Here is a 22172-nt window from a genome sequence, read left to right as displayed (position 1 = left end):
CAGGGACGCGAGCTCTGCCTGATGAAGAAACTTTAAAACATCGAAGACAGAAAAAAGAAAAAGCAGCATTTCACAGTGAACTAAGACCTAAAGAGAGCGAAGGTAAACCAGGACTGAACCAGGACTAAACCAGGTCTGAACCAGGACTAAAACAGGAGTGAACCAGGACTGAACCATGAGTGAACCAAGACTAAACCTGGACTAAACCATGAGTGAACCAAGACTAAACCAGGACTAAACCATGAGTGAACCAAGACTAAACCAGGACTGAACCAGGACTAAACCATGAGTGAACCAAGACTAAACCAAGACTAAACCAAGACTAAACCAGGACTAAACCATGAGTGAACCAAGACTAAACCAAGACTAAACCAGGACTAAACCATGAGTGAACCAAGACTAAACCAGGACTGAACCAGGACTGAACCAGGTCTCAAACAGGACTAAACCAGGACTAAACCATGAGTGAACCAGGACTAAACCAAGACTAAACCAGGACTGAACCAGGACTAAACCAGGTCTCAAACAGGACTAAACCAGGACTAAATCAGGACTAAACCCAAAATGAACCAGGACTAAACCAAGATTTAAACAGAACTAACTCCAGGACTAAACAAATTAAATCAAGGACTAAATCAGCTCTGAACCAAAGTCTAAACCAGGACCGAACCAGGACCAAACCACGAGTAAATCAGGACTGAACTAGGACTTAACCAAGACTAACCCGGGACTAAACCAGGTCTAAACCAGGTCTAAACCAGCTCTCATGTCGTCAGAGTCTCAGCAGGAGTCCTCCGCCGTGCGCCGCTTTTTCCCAGAGTGTCGTGTTTTTCTGGGTTTGGGCACGCACACGCCCTGGCCCTTCTTGTACCCGTGCTCCTGCCGCTGCTCCTGTCGCTGCCGCTGCTCCTGTCGGGGGGGCGGGGCGCAGGTGAGGCCGGCGGCGCACTCGCACCTTCCCAGCTGGACGCGGCGGTGCTTGGGCGCCCGCAGCAGGCACAGCTCGCCCTCGGTGGGGACCCTCTGGCACCGTTTCCCCGTCAGGTACCGGACGCAGCAGAGTCCCACCGCACAGTCCCCGGAGCGGACGCACGGGGACATCTCTGCAGCTGCACGAGGACACGAGGACATGAGGACACACAGGGACATGAGGACACAGGGACATGAAGACACGAGGACAGGGACAGGGACACAGACACGAGGACACAGGGACATGAGGACACAGGGGACACGGGACACGGACACAGGGACACGAGGACACGAGGACACAGGGACACGTGGACACGAGGACACAGGGACACGAGGACATGAGGACAAAGGGACACGAGGACACAGGGACATGAGGACACAGGGACATGAGGAAACAGGGACATGGACAGGAAACAGGGACACGTGGACACAGGGACACGTGGACACGTGGACATGAGGACACAGGGACATGAGGACACAGGGACATGAGGACACAGGGACACGAGGACACGAGGACACAGGGACACGAGGACACGTGGACACAGGGACAGGACAGGGACACGAGGACACGAGGACACAGGGACACGAGGACACAGGGACACGAGGACACGAGGACAGGGGGACAGGGGGGAAGAGAAGGAGGAGGAGGTTAGAGCAAAATCCACATTTCAGAGTTTTTAAATCATGTTAGAGTTTCCTCCTCACTGATCTTCTGAAGTATTTGGACTGATGTTTGAACAACCTTTGAACAATCCTCAGACGCTCCTCTCCACGTGGAGGAGCAGCTTCTCTACTCCGAGCTCCTCCCGTGTGACTGAGCTCCTCACTCTGTCTCTAAGGGAGACGCCCAGACGCCCTGAGCTCAAACTGTACGACCGAATCTTAACGTTTAAAAGTTCACAGCAACTTCAGCAGAGCGAGACCCTCACGAGGCGACTGGACTCAAACAGGTTTGATTCTTGTGACGTGTGATTGTCGATCTGGAGCTGGACGTGAGGGATTAATCATTGTTACCCCATGTTTACGACGCATGATTAAGACAACAAGTCGCACAAGTGAAAAATTGTCTCAAAAAGAGCCAAAAATGACAAAGTGTACACTTGACTTAAGTGAAAGTTGAGCAGATCTTTGCAGACGTGAGACTGTCCCTCCCGCTTCACAGAACAGTAACATTGTGCTGAATTGAAAAAGGAACTACATTTTGTGACCAAATTTTCAGTAGTAGCTCGTTACACTATTTTTATATTTTTATTTGAAAAAAGTAGTTGTTAGACCCAACACTGTCGGTGTTACACCGTGACATCACAAGGTGGAACAGAGTGTTTTCTGTTTGAGGGAAAAACTCCTGAAGAAACAGAAATGCACAGTGTTTGTGTGAATCAAATCTCTTATTTTCAAATGTCATTTTGTAGTTGAACCTGTTTTCATCACCACAGAACAGCCCGCGACTCTGCACCGACGACTGCGGATGACTGATGTATCGTCATTATCGTCTGATATCGATACTCTGTACCGATATTTATCTATGAGCTCAGTTTTTGTTCAGACCAGAGTCGGGAACAGCAGAGTTTTTCGTCTGTGACACAAACGTGAGACTCGTGGTTTTATTTCTCTGATAAACACGTCCTGATATTTTTACAAAAGTGAATCAGTTTCACGTGAGACTCGTGCGTCGGCCTCGGTGGATTTTAAAGCTAAATATCGGTTATCGGCTCCAGCAGCAAGTCAAATATCAGATATCGGTATCGTTTTTAAATAAGTAAATCTAACTGGAGACACTGCTCTGTCTGGAGGTAAACTTTAATCTTAGCTTTAATTTCACCGACTAAACCAGGTCTAAGCCAGGACTAAACCAGGACTAAAACAGGACTTAAACAGGACTGACTGGAGGCAACACACAGTGACTCGACTGTTACCTCTGGTCCGATTGAAGGCCGAGTCCTGGTCCAAGTCCAGGTCCTGGTCTTGGTCTCTGTTGGACTGTCTCCTCTGCGGCCTGTTACTGCACGAACCTCTCTGAAAACACACACAGATTTACAGAACTAAACCAGGTCTAAACCAGGACTAAACCAGGACTAAACCAGGACTAAACCAAGAACTAAACCAGGTCTAAACCAGGACTAAACCAGGACTAAACCAGGTCTAAACCAGGACTAAACTAAACCAGGACTAAACCAGGACTAAACCAAAACTAAACCAGGTCTAAACCAGGACTAAACCAGGACTAAACCAGGTCTAAACCAGGACTAAACCAGGACTAAACCAAGAACTAAACCAGGTCTAAACCAGGTCTAAACCAGGACTAAACCAGGACTAAACCAAGAACTAAACCAGGACTAAACCAGGACTAAACCAGGTCTAAACCAGGACTAAACCAGGACTAAACCAGAACTAAACCAGGTCTAAACCAGGACTAAACCAGGACTAAACTAAGATTAAGCCAGGGCTGAACTAAACCATGACCAAACTAGGACTAAGTAGACCTGAATTAGGACCAAACCAGGACTAACCCAGGACTTAAACAGGACTAAACCGGGTCTAAACCCACCTGAGGAGCGTCACAGTCAGGTCCGGGGCAGGTGGGCGGTTGAGTTCTCCCTGATCCTCGTCGGTTCGGTCTTGGAGAGTTTCCATTTTGAGAATCCTGAAAAACACGACAAAATATTTTTCAAATTTAAATCCAGTTTAGTTTATGTTTTTGTTTAACTTTTTTTTTTTTTTTTTTTACCTTTTGGACCGAGTCGTCTTTGGACGCCCTGATGGTGTTGGAGTCCAGAGCCAGACCCGAGACCAGACCCACGCACAAAAGAACCCCAAAAACAAGCCTCATGTTTGGGCACGAGCGGAGCAAAAACCAGGGACTAGACCAGAACTAAACCAGGACTAAAACAGGATCAGAGGACTAGACCAGGACTAGACCAGACTCAGGAACAGGATCAGAGGACAAGACCAGGACTAGACCAGACTCAGGAACAAGATCAGAGGACAAGACCAAGATCAGGACCAACTAGACCAGAATCAGGACCAGGATCAGAGGACTAAACCAGGACTAGACCAGGATCAGGACCAGCGCGACCAGATAAAACGCCTTTTCCACACTTTTCCAATTATTTTGGTGACGTTTCAATGAATTTCCAATATTTTTTTGGAAATAAAAAGTCAATTCATGTATTTTTTGAAAAGTTCTGTGTCTGTCAAAAAGGAAAAACGCAACGATACGGTTTAAAAAGTCGATTAGATGTGAGTTTGGTGCTGAAATTGTTGGTAAAAATATTCAGTTTTCGTTCAGAGTTCGTTGTTAAAAGTCTGCACAAAAGTTAAAAACAAAAATCTTAGTCCAAATCGAGGAAATCCGGGAATTCCGAGCTGTCCTCCTGAAGATTCCGGAGCAGTGTGTGTGTTTGCTGTGAGTTTGCCTTGGGGTGCGTTTGGTTCTTATACCCGAGCGGGCCTCTGATGTGGGCGCGTGTTTTTGAAGTGTGGCGCTTCCTTCCTGTGTCCCCCCAGGTGAGGTGTGGCCCCGCCCCCTCGCCGCGCACCTGTCTGCCCCGCGCGTTTGAGGTGGTCGACCCGAGCGCATTAAACGGATTTACGGACGATTAAAGAACATTAGGGAGTTCAAACGGCAGGAAGTGGGTGACGGACAGATGAATCGGCCAATCAGAAGGCTCTAAATCTCCCCCGGATCACGCCTTTGTTCTGGAGACACTTCAAAATAACCACGGACTAAAAAGAAACGGCTCTGAACCAGGACTAAACCAGGTCTAAACCAGGTCTAAACTGGAACTAAACCTAAACCAGGACTAAACCAGGTCTAAACCAGGTCTAAACTGGAACTAAACCTAAACCAGGTCTAAACCAGGTTTAAACCGGAAATAAACCAGGTTTAAACCAGAACTAAACCTAAACCAGGACTAAACTGGAACTAAACCTAAACCAGGTCTAAACCAGGTCTAAACTGGAACTAAACCTAAACCAGGTCTAAACCAGGTCTAAACTGGAACTAAACCTAAACCAGGACTAAACCAGGTCTAAACCAGGTCTAAACTGGAACTAAACCTAAACCAGGTCTAAACCAGGTTTAAACCGGAAATAAACCAGGTTTAAACCAGAACTAAACCTAAACCAGGACTAAACCAGGTCTAAACTGGAACTAAACCTAAACCAGGTCTAAACCAGGTCTAAACTGGAACTAAACCTAAACCAGGTCTAAACCAGGTCTAAACCAGGTTTAAACCGGAAATAAACCAGATTTAAACCGGAACTAAACCTAAACCAGGACTAAACGAGGACTAAACCTAAACCAGGTCTAAACCAGTACTGAACCGGAACTAAACCAGGTCTAAACCAGGTCTAACCAGGACTAAACCAGGTCTAAACCAGGTTTAAACTAGAAATAAACCAGGTTTAAACCAGAACTAAACCTAAACCAGGACTAAACCTAAACCAGGTCTAAACCAGTACTGAACCGGAACTAAACCAGGTCTAAACCAGGTCTAAACCAGGACTAAACCAGGTCTAAACCAGGTCTAACCTGGAATTAAACCAGGTCTAAGTCAGGACTAAACTGGAACTAAACCTAAACCAGGTCTATACCAGGACTAAACCAGGTCTAAACCATGACTAAACTGGAACTAAACCAGGTGTAAACCAGGACTAAACCAGGACTAAACCAGGTCTAAACCAGGTCTAACCTGGAACTAAACCAGGTCTAAATCAGGACTAAACTGGAACTAAACCTAAACCAGGTCTATACCAGGACTAAACCGGAACTAAACCAGGTTTAAACCAAGACCAAACAAGAATTAAACTAGAACTTAACAAGGACTAAACCTAAACCAGGATTAAACCAGGACTAAACCAGGTCTAAACCAGGTCTAAACCAAAACCAAGTCTAAAGTCTAAACTTTAACTAAACCTAAACCAGAACTAAACCTAAACCAGGACTAAACCGAGTCTAACCCAGGACCAAACAAGAACAAAACTAGGAAGAAACCATGACTAAACAACAAGGACTAAAACTAAACCAGGTCTAAACCAGGTCTACACTGGAACTAAACCAAACCCAAGTCTAAACCAGGTCTAAACCGGAACCAAACGTAAACCAGGTCTAAACCAGATGTACACTAGGATCATAGCGGGTGTAAACTAAACTAAACCAAGTCTAACCCAAGACCAAACAAGAACTAAACCAGGTCTTAACCAGGACTAAATGTAACCTGCATTTGAGGTTTGAGTGCTTAGAAATGTGTTTTCACTTCCTCCGGGGAGGAAGTGAAAACGAGCTCAGTGTTTGGGCCAATGTTTGTTTCTGTAAAACTCACGACTTTGTTTACGTGCTAAAAAACAGACGTTTTCTTTAGTCAAATAAAGAATCCAAACTGTCATAAGCACTTTTAACACGTTCATTTAGTCACGTTTGTGTTTATTGTTGTTCTTGCTGATGTATTTACTTTGACATTAGCCATAAAAATGATCTTTTTTCGAATTTTCTTTTGTAAAAAAAAAATAATAAAATAACACGTACAGCGTCCTTCTCACGTGTTACTCAACGGGAGCTTCTGATTGGCTCTAACTCACCACAAGGTTCCTGCCCACTCCGCCTGTACTCTAGCTCTGATTGGCTGAGTTCTGGCGTGACGTCCTCGCGGCGTGCCTCTGATTGGCTGCGCTCTGGAGTGACGTCCCCGCGGCGCGCTTCTGATTGGCTGGCGAGCATAAAACATCCGTTCAAACCCTTGACAGCCGCGGTCTGAGAAGTGCCACATTTTCCCGGAGTTTTTCCCCGAAATACGTAATTTTCGACGTTTTCCACAGAAGCGCACTCGGGGCCAGCGTGAGCCCCGATGCCGGAGACTGGTGCCGGGATGGAGCGACACTTGAGCGACGACGTGGAGCGGGTTTCGGAGAGAATGGAGAGGTAAGTCCCGCTAGCTCCGTGCTAATGCTAACAGCTACAGTTAGTTTTAAAGTAAAGTCTAAAATGTAAACACGAAATAAAGTTCAAACACACGATGACAACTAGGGCTGGGTATCATTAAGAAGTTGCCGATACGATACACACCTCGATACACAGGCCACGATACGATACACATCTCGATACACAGGCCACGATACGATACACATCTCGATACACAGGCCACGATACACACGATACATACATACTCGATACACAGGCCACGATACGATACATACGATACTCGATACAGATACACAGGCCACGATACGATACACAGGCCACGATACGATACACAGGCCACGATACGATCACAGGCCACGATACGATACGACGATACGATACATATCTCGATACAATGCACTTTCGATTCGATATGATATATTTCAAATCGATTCGATATGGTTCAATAAAAAATAAAGGCTAAATCGTGGCTCTGATACTAAAAGTCTTTGTTAAACTACTTCTTGTGAAAAGTTCATATGAAACACAAACATTTTAATCCTCAAAACAGTAAATGAGCTTCCTTTCACTCCACAAGCAACAAAACTATAGCACTGTAACAAAATAATTTAGTAAAACACACCTAAAAATATGATATCGATACTGTATCATCACATTAAACGATACGATATATTGATATTCCGATATTTTTGCACACCCGTAATGACAACCTGATATTTTTTGTTTCTCATGGTGTTTTTTTTTTTGTACGATCATAAACGATAAACTTTTGCCCCTTCGTTAACATTAGTATTAGTTTGTACGACCAGAAACGGGGGGAAAAAACAATAAAATAAATAAAAATTCTTTACATTCTTCATTCTCATTTTACTTATTTTGATACGATCATAAACGATAAACTTCTTTGCCTTCTTTATCCTTATTATTATTAGTTTCCACGAGTATGTTATTTATTTTTACATTTTTTATACAACTACATCATTTCTGAAACTACAGTACGTCATGAACAGATTTGGGTTAATATTAGTTTTTCTTGCTGAGAAATTAGTTATTTTCTGTTTTCTGTTTACAGTGTGTATGTAGTGTGTGTATGATTATTGTTTTTTTCTTGGAAATAAAAAATAATAAATTAATTTAAAAAAGAGAGACATGAGTAAAACACGTGTAAATCTCAGGTGATCTAATATAACTTAAATAAAAATAATCTTTCCCAGTGACATAGTTTTTCTAAAGATGTGCAGCTTTTTTTTTTACTCACTAAAAGGTTCAGTACGTAACTTTCTGGAGTTTACACGTCACCGGCACAATTCCACGGAAATAGAAAGTTACCTGAAACCTAAAAACATGCACCAGGGACGAGGGGTGGAAATGAGCTTTAATGCTACAACCTGGAACATGCGTCTCTCCTGTTGAGGATAATGTACAAAATAAATTAATACATTAAAAAAAGTAAAAACCTCCAAATATTTTCCCCAATCACGTTATGCCACACCCACCACTTTGCGTTTGTGATAGTTTATGTACATTTCTGACAGTATTTTGGTTACGATTAGGAGTTAAGAACATTTCATTTAGCGTATTTTACAGTGAATTGTGAGATTCAGTACGAGGCTCCGCCCACAAGCCTTTGTCTCCCGTACGCTCCATTAAGAACACAAAAACGTGACACAAAACTGTCCACAGCGACGGTCAAACCTGATGTGATGTGCAGGAGTTTCTTTAGCGCGACGAACGCTGAGAGTGTGGTAATAGCGCTCTGGTGGGGGAGTGACTCAGCATAGAGGGAAAAGGGAGCGGAGACTCAAGAGTGTCAGAAAATAAAAGTGAAACTTCAGGGAGTGTAGCATTTTCAATAAAAAGTAACCTGGTGATCTAAATGTTATATGTTATAGAAAATTAGAAAATACCCCGTCTTGAAGTAGTTCTTTTGAATTCCACTTTACAGACTTCACTAATACTTTGATTTATACTTTGACTTCATATATTTGATGTTTCTGTGTGTGTATAAAATGTAGAAACTTGTAGGACAACATTAAGTGAGAGGGTGTGTCCAAAGCGTTACGTTTTATTGTTTAATGGTCCAACTGTTTTGGTCAAACTCTCATTCAGTGTTTTTTTTTTTTTTTTTTTTTTTCTTACCACTTTTTGTATTTTTTTTACACATTAAAACATCAAATATATGAAGCAAAGTATTTATTAAAGCATTTACTTTTTTTTTTTAATAACTACTAAATATTTTTCGCCCAAGCAAAGCATGACAACTTTGAAGTTTAAATATAAAATATTTTCATTTTAAAATTTGTATTTAACTTTTCTTCCTTTGCTACATAATTTCATAAGTCGTCTGTATATAAAATGTGGACAGTGGTAAATATGAAGAGACAAAGATCGATTGAGAGAGTGAGTACAAACTTTCAACAGGTCATGTATTTCACTTTCATTGACGTTGATGTTGATTTTTACACAGAGCTGAGGTCTGAATGATTCTGTGTCTCATGTTCCAGGTCTTTGTGTTTCAGGTCTTTGTGTGTGGACACCGAGGATCCTCTGGAAACGTACAGCAGGTAAAGTCTCTCCACATCCACACAACTACAACAACAACAACAACAACAGACGAGCCTGGGACAGAAACACTTTTTCAAGTACAATATATATTTAAATTTTTACACTTTTAATTTACCTGAGGGGAAATTCTTTTTCACAAATTAAGAGAGAAAATATTAATACGTTGCAGCTAATGTCATCAACATTTGCTGGAGATGTGATTCTAACTGTATTCACTGCTCTGTCTGACTTTAATCTGAACTTTATTTAAACACAATCTGACCATAAAGAACCGATTTAGCTGGAACTACAGTTGATCTTGTCAAAACATGAGCTGTTATGAATAAATAACAGAATGAAACACTTCAGTGGTAATTGGTCACATTTTTATACATCACTTTTCCATCTTCAAGACTCAAAGTGCTTTAGTAGTTTGTTTCTGTGAGTCAGTTATTTACTCAGCCCACGACGGCTCAGATCTGATCGTTTTGCAGAAAATAACAAAATGTTCCCCACGTAAATCTTCTCTCTAATCCTAATGTCTCTGAAGCTCTGAACAGAATCCCACTTTTTAAACATGGACCGTAATAATCACAAGAGTGTTTAATAGAGAAATCACAATTAGATGTTTTTATAAAATCGTTCAGTTCTATCAGTATTGTTTTAGACCTGCTTTGGACCTCCTTTAGACCTCCTTTAGACCTCATTTAGACCTACTTTAGACCTCGGTTAGACCTCATTTAGACCTGCTTTAGACCTCGGTTAGACCTCCTTTAAACCTCGTTTAGACCTGCTTTGGACCTGCTTTAGACCTAGTATAGACCTCGTTTAGACCTAGTTTAGACCTGCTTTGGACCTGCTTTAGACCTCATTTAGACCTAGTATAGACCTCGTTTAGACCTGCTTTGGACCTGCTTTAGACCTAGTTAGACCTCGTTTAGACCTGTTTGGACCTGCTTTAGACCTTTAGACCTCGTTTAGACCTAGTTTAGACCTGCTTTGGACCTGCTTTAGACCTCATTTAGACCTAGTATAGACCTCGTTTAGACCTAGTTTAGACCTGCTTTGGACCTGCTTTAGACCTCATTTAGACCTAGTATAGACCTCGTTTGGGACCTGCTTTAGACCTCATTTAGACCTACTTTAGACCTCGATTAGACCTCGTTTAGACCTTTAGACCTTTAGACCTTTGCGTTTAGACCTGCTTTGGGCCTGCTTTAGACTAGTATAGACCTCGTTTAGACCTTTTAGACCTGCTTTGGACCTGCTTTAGACCTCCTTTAGACCTCGTTTAGACCTGCTTTGGACCTGCTTTAGACCTAGTATAGACCTCGTTTAGACCTAGTTTGGACCTGCTTTAGACCTAGTATAGACCTCGTTTAGACCTAGTTTAGACCTGCTTTGGACCTGCTTTAGACCTCATTTAGACCTGCTTTAGACCTCGTTTAGACCTGCTTTGGGCCTCGTTTAGACCTGCTTTGGACCTCGTTTAGACCTGCTTTGGGCCACGTTTAGACCTGCTTTGGGCCTCGTTTAGACCTGCTTTGGACTTCGTTTAGACCTACTTTAGACCTCCGTTGGACCTTCTTTAGACTAGCTTTGGACCTCGTTTAGATCTGAACCTTTGTTTAGACCTCGTGTAGACCTGGTTTAAGACCTGCTTTAGACCTCGTTTAGACCTGCTTTAGACCTGCTTTAGACCTCATTTAGACCTGCTTTAGACCTCGTTTAGACCTCGTTTAGACCTGCTTTTAGACCTGCTTTAGACTTTTTAGACCTTTTAGACCTTTTAGACCTGCTTTGACCTGCTTTAGACTTTTTAGACCTAGTATAGACCTCGTTTAGACCTGCTTTGGACCTGCTTTAGACCTCATTTTAGACCTTTTAGACCTTTAGACCTCGTTTAGACCTGCTTTAGACCTCGTTTAGACCTGCTTTAGACCTCGTTTAGACCTGCTTTGGGCCTCGTTTAGACCTCATTTAGACCTGTTTTGGACATTGTTTAGACCTGCTTTGGACTTCGTTTAGACCTACTTTAGACCTCCGTTGGACCTTCTTTAGACTAGCTTTGGACCTCGTTTAGATCTGAACCTTTGTTTAGACCTCGTGTAGACCTGGTTTAAGACCTGCTTTAGACCTGCTTTAGACCTCGTTTAGACCTGCTTTAGACCTCGTTTAGACCTGCTTTAGACCTTTAGACCTGCTTAGACTAGACCTGCTTTAGACCTGCTTTAGACCTGCTTTAGACTTGGTTTAGACCTGCTTTAGACTTGGTTTAGACCTGCTTTAGACTTGGTTTAGACCTCGTTTAGACCTACATTGGACCTTGTTTAGGCCTCGTTTGGATCTGCTTAAGACCTTGAGACCTACTCTCTTCCTGTTTCCTCTAATCTCTTGTTCTTCTGCTCGTAGACTGGTTCAGGAGGCGAAAGCTGCGGGTCGCGGTGGAGACATGCACAAAGCCCTGACCCTGTTTGAAAAGGCCTACGACATCCACCCGAGCGACAAACTCAAGTCACGCATCCAGAAGGTCAAAGAGTTTTTATCGGAGGTTCAGTCGGAGGAAGAAGACGACGAGGACTTTGTGGACGTAAACGGCTGCGGCCTGCTGCTTTTCAAAGATCTTCACAATAAACTGTACGATTACCAAAAAGAGGGCGTGGCGTTTTTGTACAGACTTTACAACAACAGGCTCAAGGGAGGCATCCTCGCTGACGACATGGGCCTCGGAAAAACCATACAAGTGATCTCGTTCTTGTCTGGGATGTATGACTTGGACCACGTTAAGTTCACGATACTGGTCGTACCGACATCTTTGATCACAAACTGGACCAAGGAGTTCGCGAAATGGACACCGGGGATGAGGGTTAAGGAGTTTCACGGGGCGAGCAAAAGTGAACGCACTAAGAACCTGGAGAAAGTTCAGCGAAGGGGCGGCGTCGTCATCACCACGTACAACATGCTGCTCAACAACTGGCAGATCCTGTCGTCGCATAACGGGCGGGAGTTCACGTGGGATTACATGATTCTAGACGAGGCGCACAAAATCAAAAGCACGGCGACCAAAACCGCGAAAAGTGCGTCCGCGATTCCGTCGAAGAACCGGGTGTTGCTCACGGGAACGCCGGTGCAGAACAATCTACGCGAGATGTGGGCGCTGTTCGATTTCGCGTGCCACGGGGAGCTGCTGGGGACCGCGAAGACGTTCAAAGCGGAGTACGAAAACCCGATCACGAGGGCGAGGGAGAAGGACGCCACGCCCGGAGAGAAGGTGCTCGGCTTGAGGATGTCGGAGAACCTCATGGCGATAATCAGACCGCACTTCCTCCGCAGAACCAAAGCGGAAGTGCAGAAGCTGAAGCCGAGCAGCCCACCTCAGGAAAACGGAGACGGCGGTGAGAGGGCGGAGAACGACGAGGCGAATCCTGGAGCGACGATGCCAGAGTTGACACGTAAAAACGATCTGATAGTTTGGACGTATCTGAGCGCGGTGCAGGAGGACATCTACAGACAGTTCATCTCGCTGGATCACATCAAGGAGTTGCTGATGACGACCAAATCGCCGCTCGCCCAGTTGACCATTCTGAAAAAGCTGTGCGACCATCCGAGGCTGCTGTCCGCCGGCTCGATGGCGAAGCTCGGCCTGGACGATCACGACGCCGGCGATTCGGAGGGAGACACGGGGCACGACATCACCAACGTACCCGACGACACGCTCATCTCCGAATCGGGTAAAATGGTGTTTCTTTTCTCGCTTTTGGAGCGGCTGAGAGACGAAGGTCACCGCACGCTCGTTTTCGCTCACTACCGCAAAGTTCTGGACATCCTGGAACGGATCTTGAAAAACCGTGGATTCAAAGTCATGCGAATGGACGGGACGATAACGCACACCGCCGAACGTGAACGCCGGATAACGCTGTTCCAGAAAGACCAGAGCTACACGGTTTTCCTCCTAACGACGCAAGTGGGGGGAGTCGGAATCACGCTGACGGCGGCGAATCGCGTCGTCATCTATGATCCCAGCTGGAACCCCGCCACGGACGCTCAAGCCGTGGACCGAGCGTATCGTATCGGACAGAAGGAAAACGTTGTGATTTACAGACTGATCACGTGCGGCACCGTCGAGGAGAAAATCTACAGACGTCAGGTTTTTAAAGATTCGCTGATCAGGCAAAACACGGGCGACAAGAAGAATCCGTTTAGATATTTTAGCAAACAGGAGCTGAAGGAGCTTTTCACGCTGGAGGACACGAAGTCTTCGACCACACAGATGCAGCTCCAGGCGCTGCACTCGAGGCAGAGGCGCACGGACGCAGAGCTGGACGAGCACATCGCACACCTCCACGCCATGGAGATGTTCGGCATTTCTGACCACGACCTGATGTTTTCTGTGAACGCGCACCAGGAGGAGGCGCCGGAGGACCAGGAGCAGCGCCACTACATCGAGGGCCGCGTGCAGAAGGCGCAGGAGCTGATGAAGGCGGAGTGTGAGCTCCAGACGCAGCTGGCACAGAGCATGGCGTCCAGCACGGAAGCAGCCTGGTTAAGGATGGACCAACCGCCCAGAGAGAGGAAACCCCGATACCCCACACAGGTCAGAACACTCCTCTACTCTGGACTTTTTCAGCATTTACCTTAGTTTATTTACAGTTTGTAGTTAATAAATAAATATAAGTGTGTGTGTGTATATATATATCGCTCTATATAGATATAGATATAGATATATAATTTTATTTTATTTTTTTTATATATGAATGAATGTTTATTCGGACAATAATACATAGAATATAAATAAAAACGTAAATACATAGATATAACACAAAAAGTAAATATTTCTATAATACTTATTTAACCCAACCCCTTTTTTCTACTGTCCCAAATTAACCAAGAACATATATAGACTTCTCATTTCCTGTACAATATGTACAAAAATGTATCTATCTCGCCTGGCGAGAATTTATTTAAAAATAAATTTTTGGGTCTGACTGACCCGCCCCAAGAGAGCAGGAAGGAAGTTTTTTTTTCTTCTTCGGGTCAATGTGACCCCCAGGAGAGCGTGAAGGTTAAACAGAACTAATTTCTTGCTAGTGTGGCTCATGTTGTGTTTTCTTCTCACCAGGATTTGGAGAGTCCTGGGTCTCACTCGTACCAGGACCACGGGGCCGTGGTGGATCTGGACCGGTCCGGGTCAGCGGAGAAGAACGTGATCGACCTGACGGCGGAGCAGAGCAGCGACGAGGCCACCGAAAACAGCCACGAGTCACAAGAAGAAACGCGCAAAATCAAAACGGAACGTGGAAACTCTCAAAACTTTACGGAACGAAACTCCACAGATCACGAAGAAGTGGTGATTTCTGATGACGAGACTCCACAAAACGGTTTCCAACAAAACGGCGTCCACTCTCCACGAAACATCAAATCAGAAATGCCCCACTTCATCCACAACGGAGACGTGTCTATGAATGATTTGGAAGCGCAAGAAAAAGATCAAAACTTCAGCGCGATAAACGGACATGAAAACGGCGTAGAGGAAATCGAAAACGGCGATCGCTCCATGAATAACTTGGTGATCGAGGATTCCGTCGAAGAAGCGATGGACGTGTCTGCTCAGAACCTCGAGAATAAATCTGAAGTGCGAAATGGCTTCACAAACGCAGTGGAAATTTTGTCTGAAAATCACAAACTCGACCAATCGACCGGCGACAGCAGCTTGAGTTATTTCACCGCCGACGATGACGAAAAAACGCAACGAGCTAAAATGGACTTGGGCGAATTCCACGAAACACCGCTGAAGAACAAGCGTCTTTCCGTGATGCAAGCGAGTTTTAAATCTGAAAACGGGCCGAATTCCAGCTACGTCATGGACTCTTTGGAAGGCGAATTTAACTTACAATTGGACGACGACAGCAGCATCATTTCGGATAACGATATTTTCAACGATCAGAAGCAAACTGAGGAAGAGGAGCGTCAGATTCTGTCCAAACTACAGTTAGACGGCAGTTTTAGTGTTGACAGGTCGTTAGCGGAGCATCACAACAAGGAAAAGTCCGTAATTAACGACGTTTCGGAGATGAACACTTCGGAGAATGACTCTGTTGTCGCCACGGTGAGAAAGAAGCGAGTGGCGAGGATTTACAGCGACGACGAAGACGAGGAAGAGCAGGGGCGGGAGAAATCGAACGTGAAGGATTTTGAAGAATCGTTTCACATGTTGGGAGCGTCGACCCCGAAAGCCTCCGCCGCCGCCTCCGCGACTCTGAACCGGTCGAGGAAAAGTGTGAACACATCGGTCGCCTCCAGACGCTCGTTTGTGATGTCGCTGATCGACGACATCGACAACCACGAGGAGGAGGAGGAAGAGAAGAGCGGAGGGAGCGAACGGGACCACAGAGAGACCGAGGAAGACGAGTCTGAGGGAGAAGAGGAGGAGGAGGACGGACAGGTAAAGAGAAAATGTCAATACAAAACTAGAATGAAAACCTTATGTGCTTTCACCAAGTCTTCAAATCAAGTCAGAGGGTCGATATTACGCTGTTTTCTGATCTATGCTCAGGGTTTCCACTGTCATGGAAATCCTGGAAAAGTCATGGAATTTTACCATCTCTTTCACACAGCTCCAGTGTTCTGTTCAGTTCTCATGAGTCTGTTCTGATTATTTGTGAACATCTGAGTCTTTTGTTTAAAAGAGACGACAATAAATAAATGCACTGACAGGATTTTAAATGTTCAAAAACTATAATCCCAAACCATAAGGTGAGTGGAAAGAGTTAAACATTCATGTCACGATACGACATATCCCTGTACAGTGTTGGGGAGTAACAGATTACATGTACCGGCGTTACGTAATCAGAGTACAAATGATGAGTAACTGTATTCAGTTACAGTTACTATTTCAGTGAGTGGTAATTGGATTACAGTTACTTTGTTGAAATAAATGGGTTACATGGCGATAGTTTCCTGTTTTCACATTTTGGGCTAAATCAGGACTAAAACCAGGACTAAACTAGAACTAGACTAAACTAGGAACTAAACTAAACTAGTAAACTAAACTAAGACTAAACTAAACTAGTAGTAAAGTGGACATAATTGTGATTTCATATAAAAATAATTTCTCTATCAATAATATTTATAATCTGGTCAAGTAAAGACTGAACGAACATGAATTTTCAGGATGTGGTTGGTACATTCATGTAGTTTTAAAAAACATGACAATATCAAGTAATCCAAAGTATTCAGATTACATTACTCACTTTATTTTAATGGATTCCGTTACAAACTACATTTTGGTGTGTGTAATCTGTAATCTGTAGGGGAATATGTTTTAAAAGTAAACTTCACAACACTGTCCCCGTATATTCAAATATTAAAATAAAGGACAATATATTGCGACTTAATACTTATTATTATTATTATTACTTCTAATAATATAATCATGTACATCTTCAGAAGCACAAAATTGTATTACATGAAAATATTTATTTTATATCATGAGAACACTAAATGTAACTCTGGAATTTTTGTGAAAAAATATGATTTAAAAAAACTGTTTCAAGAATTGTGCAGCGTATTATCATGATATATCACTGAATTGATTTTTTTCTTACACCTCTATCTAAAAACGTGCTCAACTCTACACATGTAGGTGCCGTAAAATCATGGAAAATTCACTTAAGGTCATGAAAAAGTCTTGGAAGTTTTTAAATGTTGTCATTGAAGAAGAGTGGAAACCCTGAATGTTCTAATGTCGTTTCCTCGTCACAAACCTGGAGCTGTTTTGTTTCATTCACACATGTTTAAAAATGAAAAAATACACCGTCTGATGGCCGATGTCCAAAAGCCTTTTTTAAAAATTATCTGACAAAGCCTTTTTGCCGAAGCGTAATTTGGAGATAAAACCTCAACAGTGAGTCTGGTCTGTGTTTTCTGTTTCATTTTCTTCATTCACACACATTTAACACACAAACCCTGCAGATTTAGAGTTAGAGTTTTTCTCTCAAACTGAAAACGCACTGTTCCCCCTTGTGATGTCATCATGTGGTAATACAGGAAGTGCTCCACTGTGTTTTTACACTCCACACGCCTTCAGTAGAATCATTTGGATCATTTCAGTCCTGGATTTGCCGATCTCCACTGAACTAAAGAAGCTGTTCACTTGAAAACTACCACTTCATGACATCACAAGGTGGAACAGAGCATTGACAGACACGTAGACAGACTCATAATGAAGAGAAACTCAAACCTGTGAATGAAACAAAACATTAGAACACGACTTAAACCTCACAAGAGTCACTTCTGTGTGATATCGGAGCTTTAAAAACAAAGACGGAGATTTTCTTGATGAGTTGTTCTAGAAATCGACCTTCATCACAACTGGACGTTCTGACACTGATTTTGTGCGTCCAGGCTGACGAGGGCGTTGAAGAGGAGTCCAGAGGGGGCGTGTCTGTGGGCGATGAAGAGTCTGAGCCGAGCGGAGAGACCCTGAACTCTGAGGAAGAAGAGCTGGAAGAGGAGGAGGAGGAGGCACAGGTATTGCACTTTAATACACCAGCGTTTCACAAACTTTTTTTTCTGAGGAGCCATATTTTAAAAGTCACCCTAGTCAACAGACATCATTCATAAATCATAAAATAAAGTTGTGTTTGAGCATTATTGAACATTCATGAGGATATTTTATTGTTGACTAGGGACGGGCATTTGATTAAATTTTCTTAATCGATCGTCGGGAGAATTAACGATTGATTATCGATTAATCATTAATGTTTTTATATTAAAATGATCATCATTATTATTACTATCTGCACTAATCTGCATAAATAATTTCAACTTTATGACATATAAACAGAACGACTCTAGGGCCACATCAGCTGTTTGACATTATAATGTGTTTAATGCAGATTTGTGCAAGTCTCACAGAAACAAAACTTAAAACCACATGACTCGTTTGCATAAACTTAGGCTACGTTCAGACTGCAGCCTGAAGTTCCCAAATCCGATTTTTTTGTCTCTATGTTCCTGTATCTGATCTTTTAATGACAGTCTGAATGACACAGATCAGATTTTTTTCAAACATGACCCAGGACACTTGGATCTGTGCTCCTGAAACTGATACATATCTGATCTTTTGACATGTGACTTCAGTGTGAACGGTCAGGTCACATTCATCCACCTACACGTTATCAACAAGACACAAACGTCACTATTCTGCGCTGAAGTAGGAGAAAACTGTTAATGAACTCCGTGTGACTGAAGTGAAGCACATCTCCACTCACCACAAAACACCACGACCAAAAACCTGGTCCTTCTCCTTCTCAATCTCCTCCTTAAAACAAGTCAGTTGTTCATGTTCTGGCTCCGGTACGAGAGGAACTTTAAAATCTCCAGGTGCTCGATGCTGCGTCCATGTTTGGACAACTTCTGTAAACACAGAGACGCTCGCTGCGGTTGACGTCGTCGTGTCTCCAGTGTCACATGTGGGACACTTTTGGACCGTTTAATGTTCACACTGGAGTCACATACAAGTCACATTTAACTGGAAATGTGAACGACCTCGAAAAAACATCGGATTTCACAAAAAAATCCAAAATTGAGCGTTAAACCCTGCAGTCTGAATGTAGTTTTAGAGAAGTAAAAAAAAAACAGCTCTTGTGTCGCTGATGTGGTTCAACTTGTGTTGGATTAAAAGACATGACTCAGGTGAATACAGGTCTGTGTGACCAGATTTGCATTTGTCAAAACCAGGACAGCGTACGGGGGGAGGGGGCGGGGCCTCGGCCTCGTCATCGACATTGAGCGACTCTCACCTGGAAAAACTTTTTAATGATTTTCCATGTCCTGGTGCTTTGAGGTCCTTTACACACTGGACACTGACACATGTGCTGTTTTGTTCACTGTGCACATGGACTCACACTTGTCTCGACCGGAACAAAAAGCCAGAATTTCTTGTACAAGTCATCGTTAAATACACATTTGTGCTTAGTCACGTTGCAGACTGACCCACTGTTTGTGTCTCGCTCCTTCTGAGTCACTGACGCTACGAGAGACGCTCAGTTTAATGTTCAAATGAAAGGAAATGAAAACCTGAACATTTGCATTACTTTATAAAAAAAGAAAAACCCAGACAGCCAGGACAGGACGTGGAAAACAGACATGTCTGGGGAAAAACAGACGTTTGGTCGCCCTACTCTATGCACAGTGACCTACATGTGGTTTGTCGATGAAAAATGAACGTAATCGACGAAATTCTTAATGGTCAATTATCGATAAATCGACTAATCATGCCCATCTCTATAAATGACTGACTGATCGTGTCATAGAACAATTAGTTTTACTCAAGTTTTAAACAACGAAAAAAACAGTCACTGAAGCGGCAATAAAAGGATCCAGAAGTCGCCTATTTGGACTTTAAATGCAGATCATTTCTTTTTCTTTTCATTATTCAACTGATTCAGCAATACTGGAACAAAATAGTCAATGAAACAATTACAAAAAGATTAGAAATGATACAAAACATGCAGATACATGCAGATCGTGACAATTCGACCCCAAAAAAATCTCTTGCGACCCAGTCTTTGGGAAACCCTGTAATACCAGGCCCAACAGAAATGAGACAGAAACACTTCCTTGTAATAAACTCAGGGAGAACCAATATAGAATTTTACACAGACTTCAACGTACTCCTCAATTCTTGCATAAGATTCACCCTCAGTACTCACCTTTGTGTGTAAAATGTAAAAACATTGTGGGCAGTTATTATCATTGTATCTGGCAGTGTCCGTTGATACTCAGGTTTTGGAGGAATGTTGCTACGGAGCTCCGCTCCATTTTTCATCGAGCCGTCCCCGTGGAGCCTGTTTTGTTTCTTTTTGGCCTGTCTGAGAGGCTGCCTGTGTTACCAGGGCAGATGACGTTACTACGTAAACTTTTACACCTGGCAAGAAGATGCCTCCTGCTTCAGTGGATACAGGCAAAACCTCCATCTGTTACACAATGGTACAGAGAGACTTTTAAAGTTTTCCCAGTGGAAGGCCTCAGTGTCTCTTAAAAGGCAATTCAAACACTTTCTATAAAATATGGCAACCCTTTCTGGACCACCTACCTCAGGACTTGGCTGGTGTGCTTTATAAAGGAGGCTCAGACCTTGTGACGGTCTTTATCCATGTAGTTCTATGCAGACTAAGCTGTGCTGGATTGTATTGTATTGTTCTATTTTGTTAAAAAGACAATAAATTATTGTTCAAAAAAAATAATAATAATAATGAATAATTTTTAGAAATAAACTGGCACAAATGAAAACAGTCACAGCGCAAACCAAAAAACATTTCGTATCATTTCCTGCTGTTTCAGGTTTTGAGGGGCTGGACGACGTCATCGAGCCAAAATTAAACTGTTAAAAATCATAATCACACAAACGACTGACTCCATTTTGTTAGTTTATTTCATTCTGAAGTTTCCTGAAGCTGCTGACCAGAATTTGACCTGTAAAAGAATCGTTAACATCTCCAAAACTAAAGCGGCACGAACGAAACACAAACGACCGACGTAGTTTTTGTGTGGGTTTGCGTTTGACTTCAGAGGTCTCAACACATTTCTGATTTATTTTCTTCTCAAATGTTGTGGGGTTTTTTTTCCAGGAGAGCTTGGAGGAGTCGACCGCAGACGCAGAGCTGTCCTCGGGAGAGCGGATGGACAAACTCGGGCCTCAGACGGAGGAGGAGGAGGAAGAGGAGGATTACGAGACGGCGGTGAAGAGAGGACGAGAGTGTCTGACGCGAGGGCGACAGGAAGAAGCTCTCGGACACTTCCTGCGAGCGATAGACATGAAACCCGGAGACGCCGAGATCCAACTGCTCACCATCAAACTGTACAGACAGCTCAGCCAGAACAAGTACTGAACCCGGACTGAACCCGGACTGAACCCGGACTGAACCCGGACTGAACCCGGACTGAACCCGGACTGAACCCGGACTGAACCCGGACTGAACCCGGACCACCGACGGGGAGGTGACCGTCAATCTGCTCCAACGGTTCCTAACGTCTAACCTGAAATACATTTTAATATGGGTAAAATAAGTCTTGAAATCGAATTAAAAAAGGTCTTGAAATTGAAATCTGAATGGCTGAAAGTTTTGAAGTTCCAGAATTTCCTCCTCAAACAAACTCTCCTGTTTTTATTCTGCAAAAAAAAGTCTAATCCTGTAGTTTGGAGCTGTACAAACGTGTTCTGAAATGTGGTTCTTGTTCTTCTTCTGGACGTGTTAAATTTCTAAATAATAAAATGTAAACTGAAAAAAAAAATGCAAGTGCGAACCTCATATTCAATAAAAATTTTATCACAAACGTGCTTGTGTTTTATAAAATCCAGAGTTCCCACTGTCAAGGAAATCCTGGAAAAGTCATGGAAATTGAAAATGTCATTTTCTAGGCCTGAAAAAGTCCTGGAATTTTGTAAACTCAATGAAAGTTTTGGAAAAGTCATGGAATTTTTGCATGATTCCCGCAGCTCCAGGTTTTTGTTCAGTTCTCATGAGTCTGTTCTGATTATTTGTGAACGTCTGCACCTTTATTTAAAAGAGACGACAATAAATGCACTGACAGGATTTAGAATTTTCAAAAACTATAATCCCAAACCATAATGTGAGTGGAAAGAGTTAAACATTTCAGATTTATCATAAAAGTTTGATCAGTTCTACACATGTAGGTGCTGGAAAGTCATGGAAAATTCACTTTAGATCATGAA

The 22172-nt window shown here is 43.1% G+C and overlaps 2 protein-coding genes across 2 annotated transcripts; one reads left to right on the top strand and one right to left on the bottom strand.

Moving 5' to 3' along the window:
* Positions 1-780: 780 nt before the first annotated feature.
* On the bottom strand, positions 781-4364 carry LOC129411339 (uncharacterized). Its single transcript, XM_055161983.1, has 4 exons — positions 3698-4364; positions 3518-3613; positions 2886-2985; positions 781-1109 (listed from the first exon to the last, which is right to left on the bottom strand). The coding sequence occupies exons 1-4, from the start codon at positions 3797-3799 to the stop codon at positions 781-783; spliced, it is 627 nt and encodes a 208-aa protein (XP_055017958.1). The 5' UTR covers positions 3800-4364.
* Positions 4365-6694: 2330 nt separating this feature from the next.
* Positions 6695-21772, top strand: ercc6l (excision repair cross-complementation group 6-like). The gene is made up of 6 exons (XM_020938420.2): positions 6695-6889; positions 9409-9453; positions 11846-14027; positions 14553-15875; positions 17837-17962; positions 21067-21772. The coding sequence occupies exons 1-6, from the start codon at positions 6816-6818 to the stop codon at positions 21325-21327; spliced, it is 4011 nt and encodes a 1336-aa protein (XP_020794079.2). The 5' UTR covers positions 6695-6815; the 3' UTR covers positions 21328-21772.
* Positions 21773-22172: the final 400 nt, after the last annotated feature.

This window comes from Boleophthalmus pectinirostris, unplaced genomic scaffold (assembly GCF_026225935.1).
Source record: "Boleophthalmus pectinirostris isolate CB_2022bp ecotype Guang Dong unplaced genomic scaffold, ASM2622593v1 HiC_scaffold_4, whole genome shotgun sequence".
NCBI lineage: Eukaryota > Metazoa > Chordata > Actinopteri > Gobiiformes > Gobiidae > Boleophthalmus > Boleophthalmus pectinirostris.
Note: the sequence above shows the minus strand (reverse complement) of the source record. Positions and strands in the feature narration are given on the sequence as shown.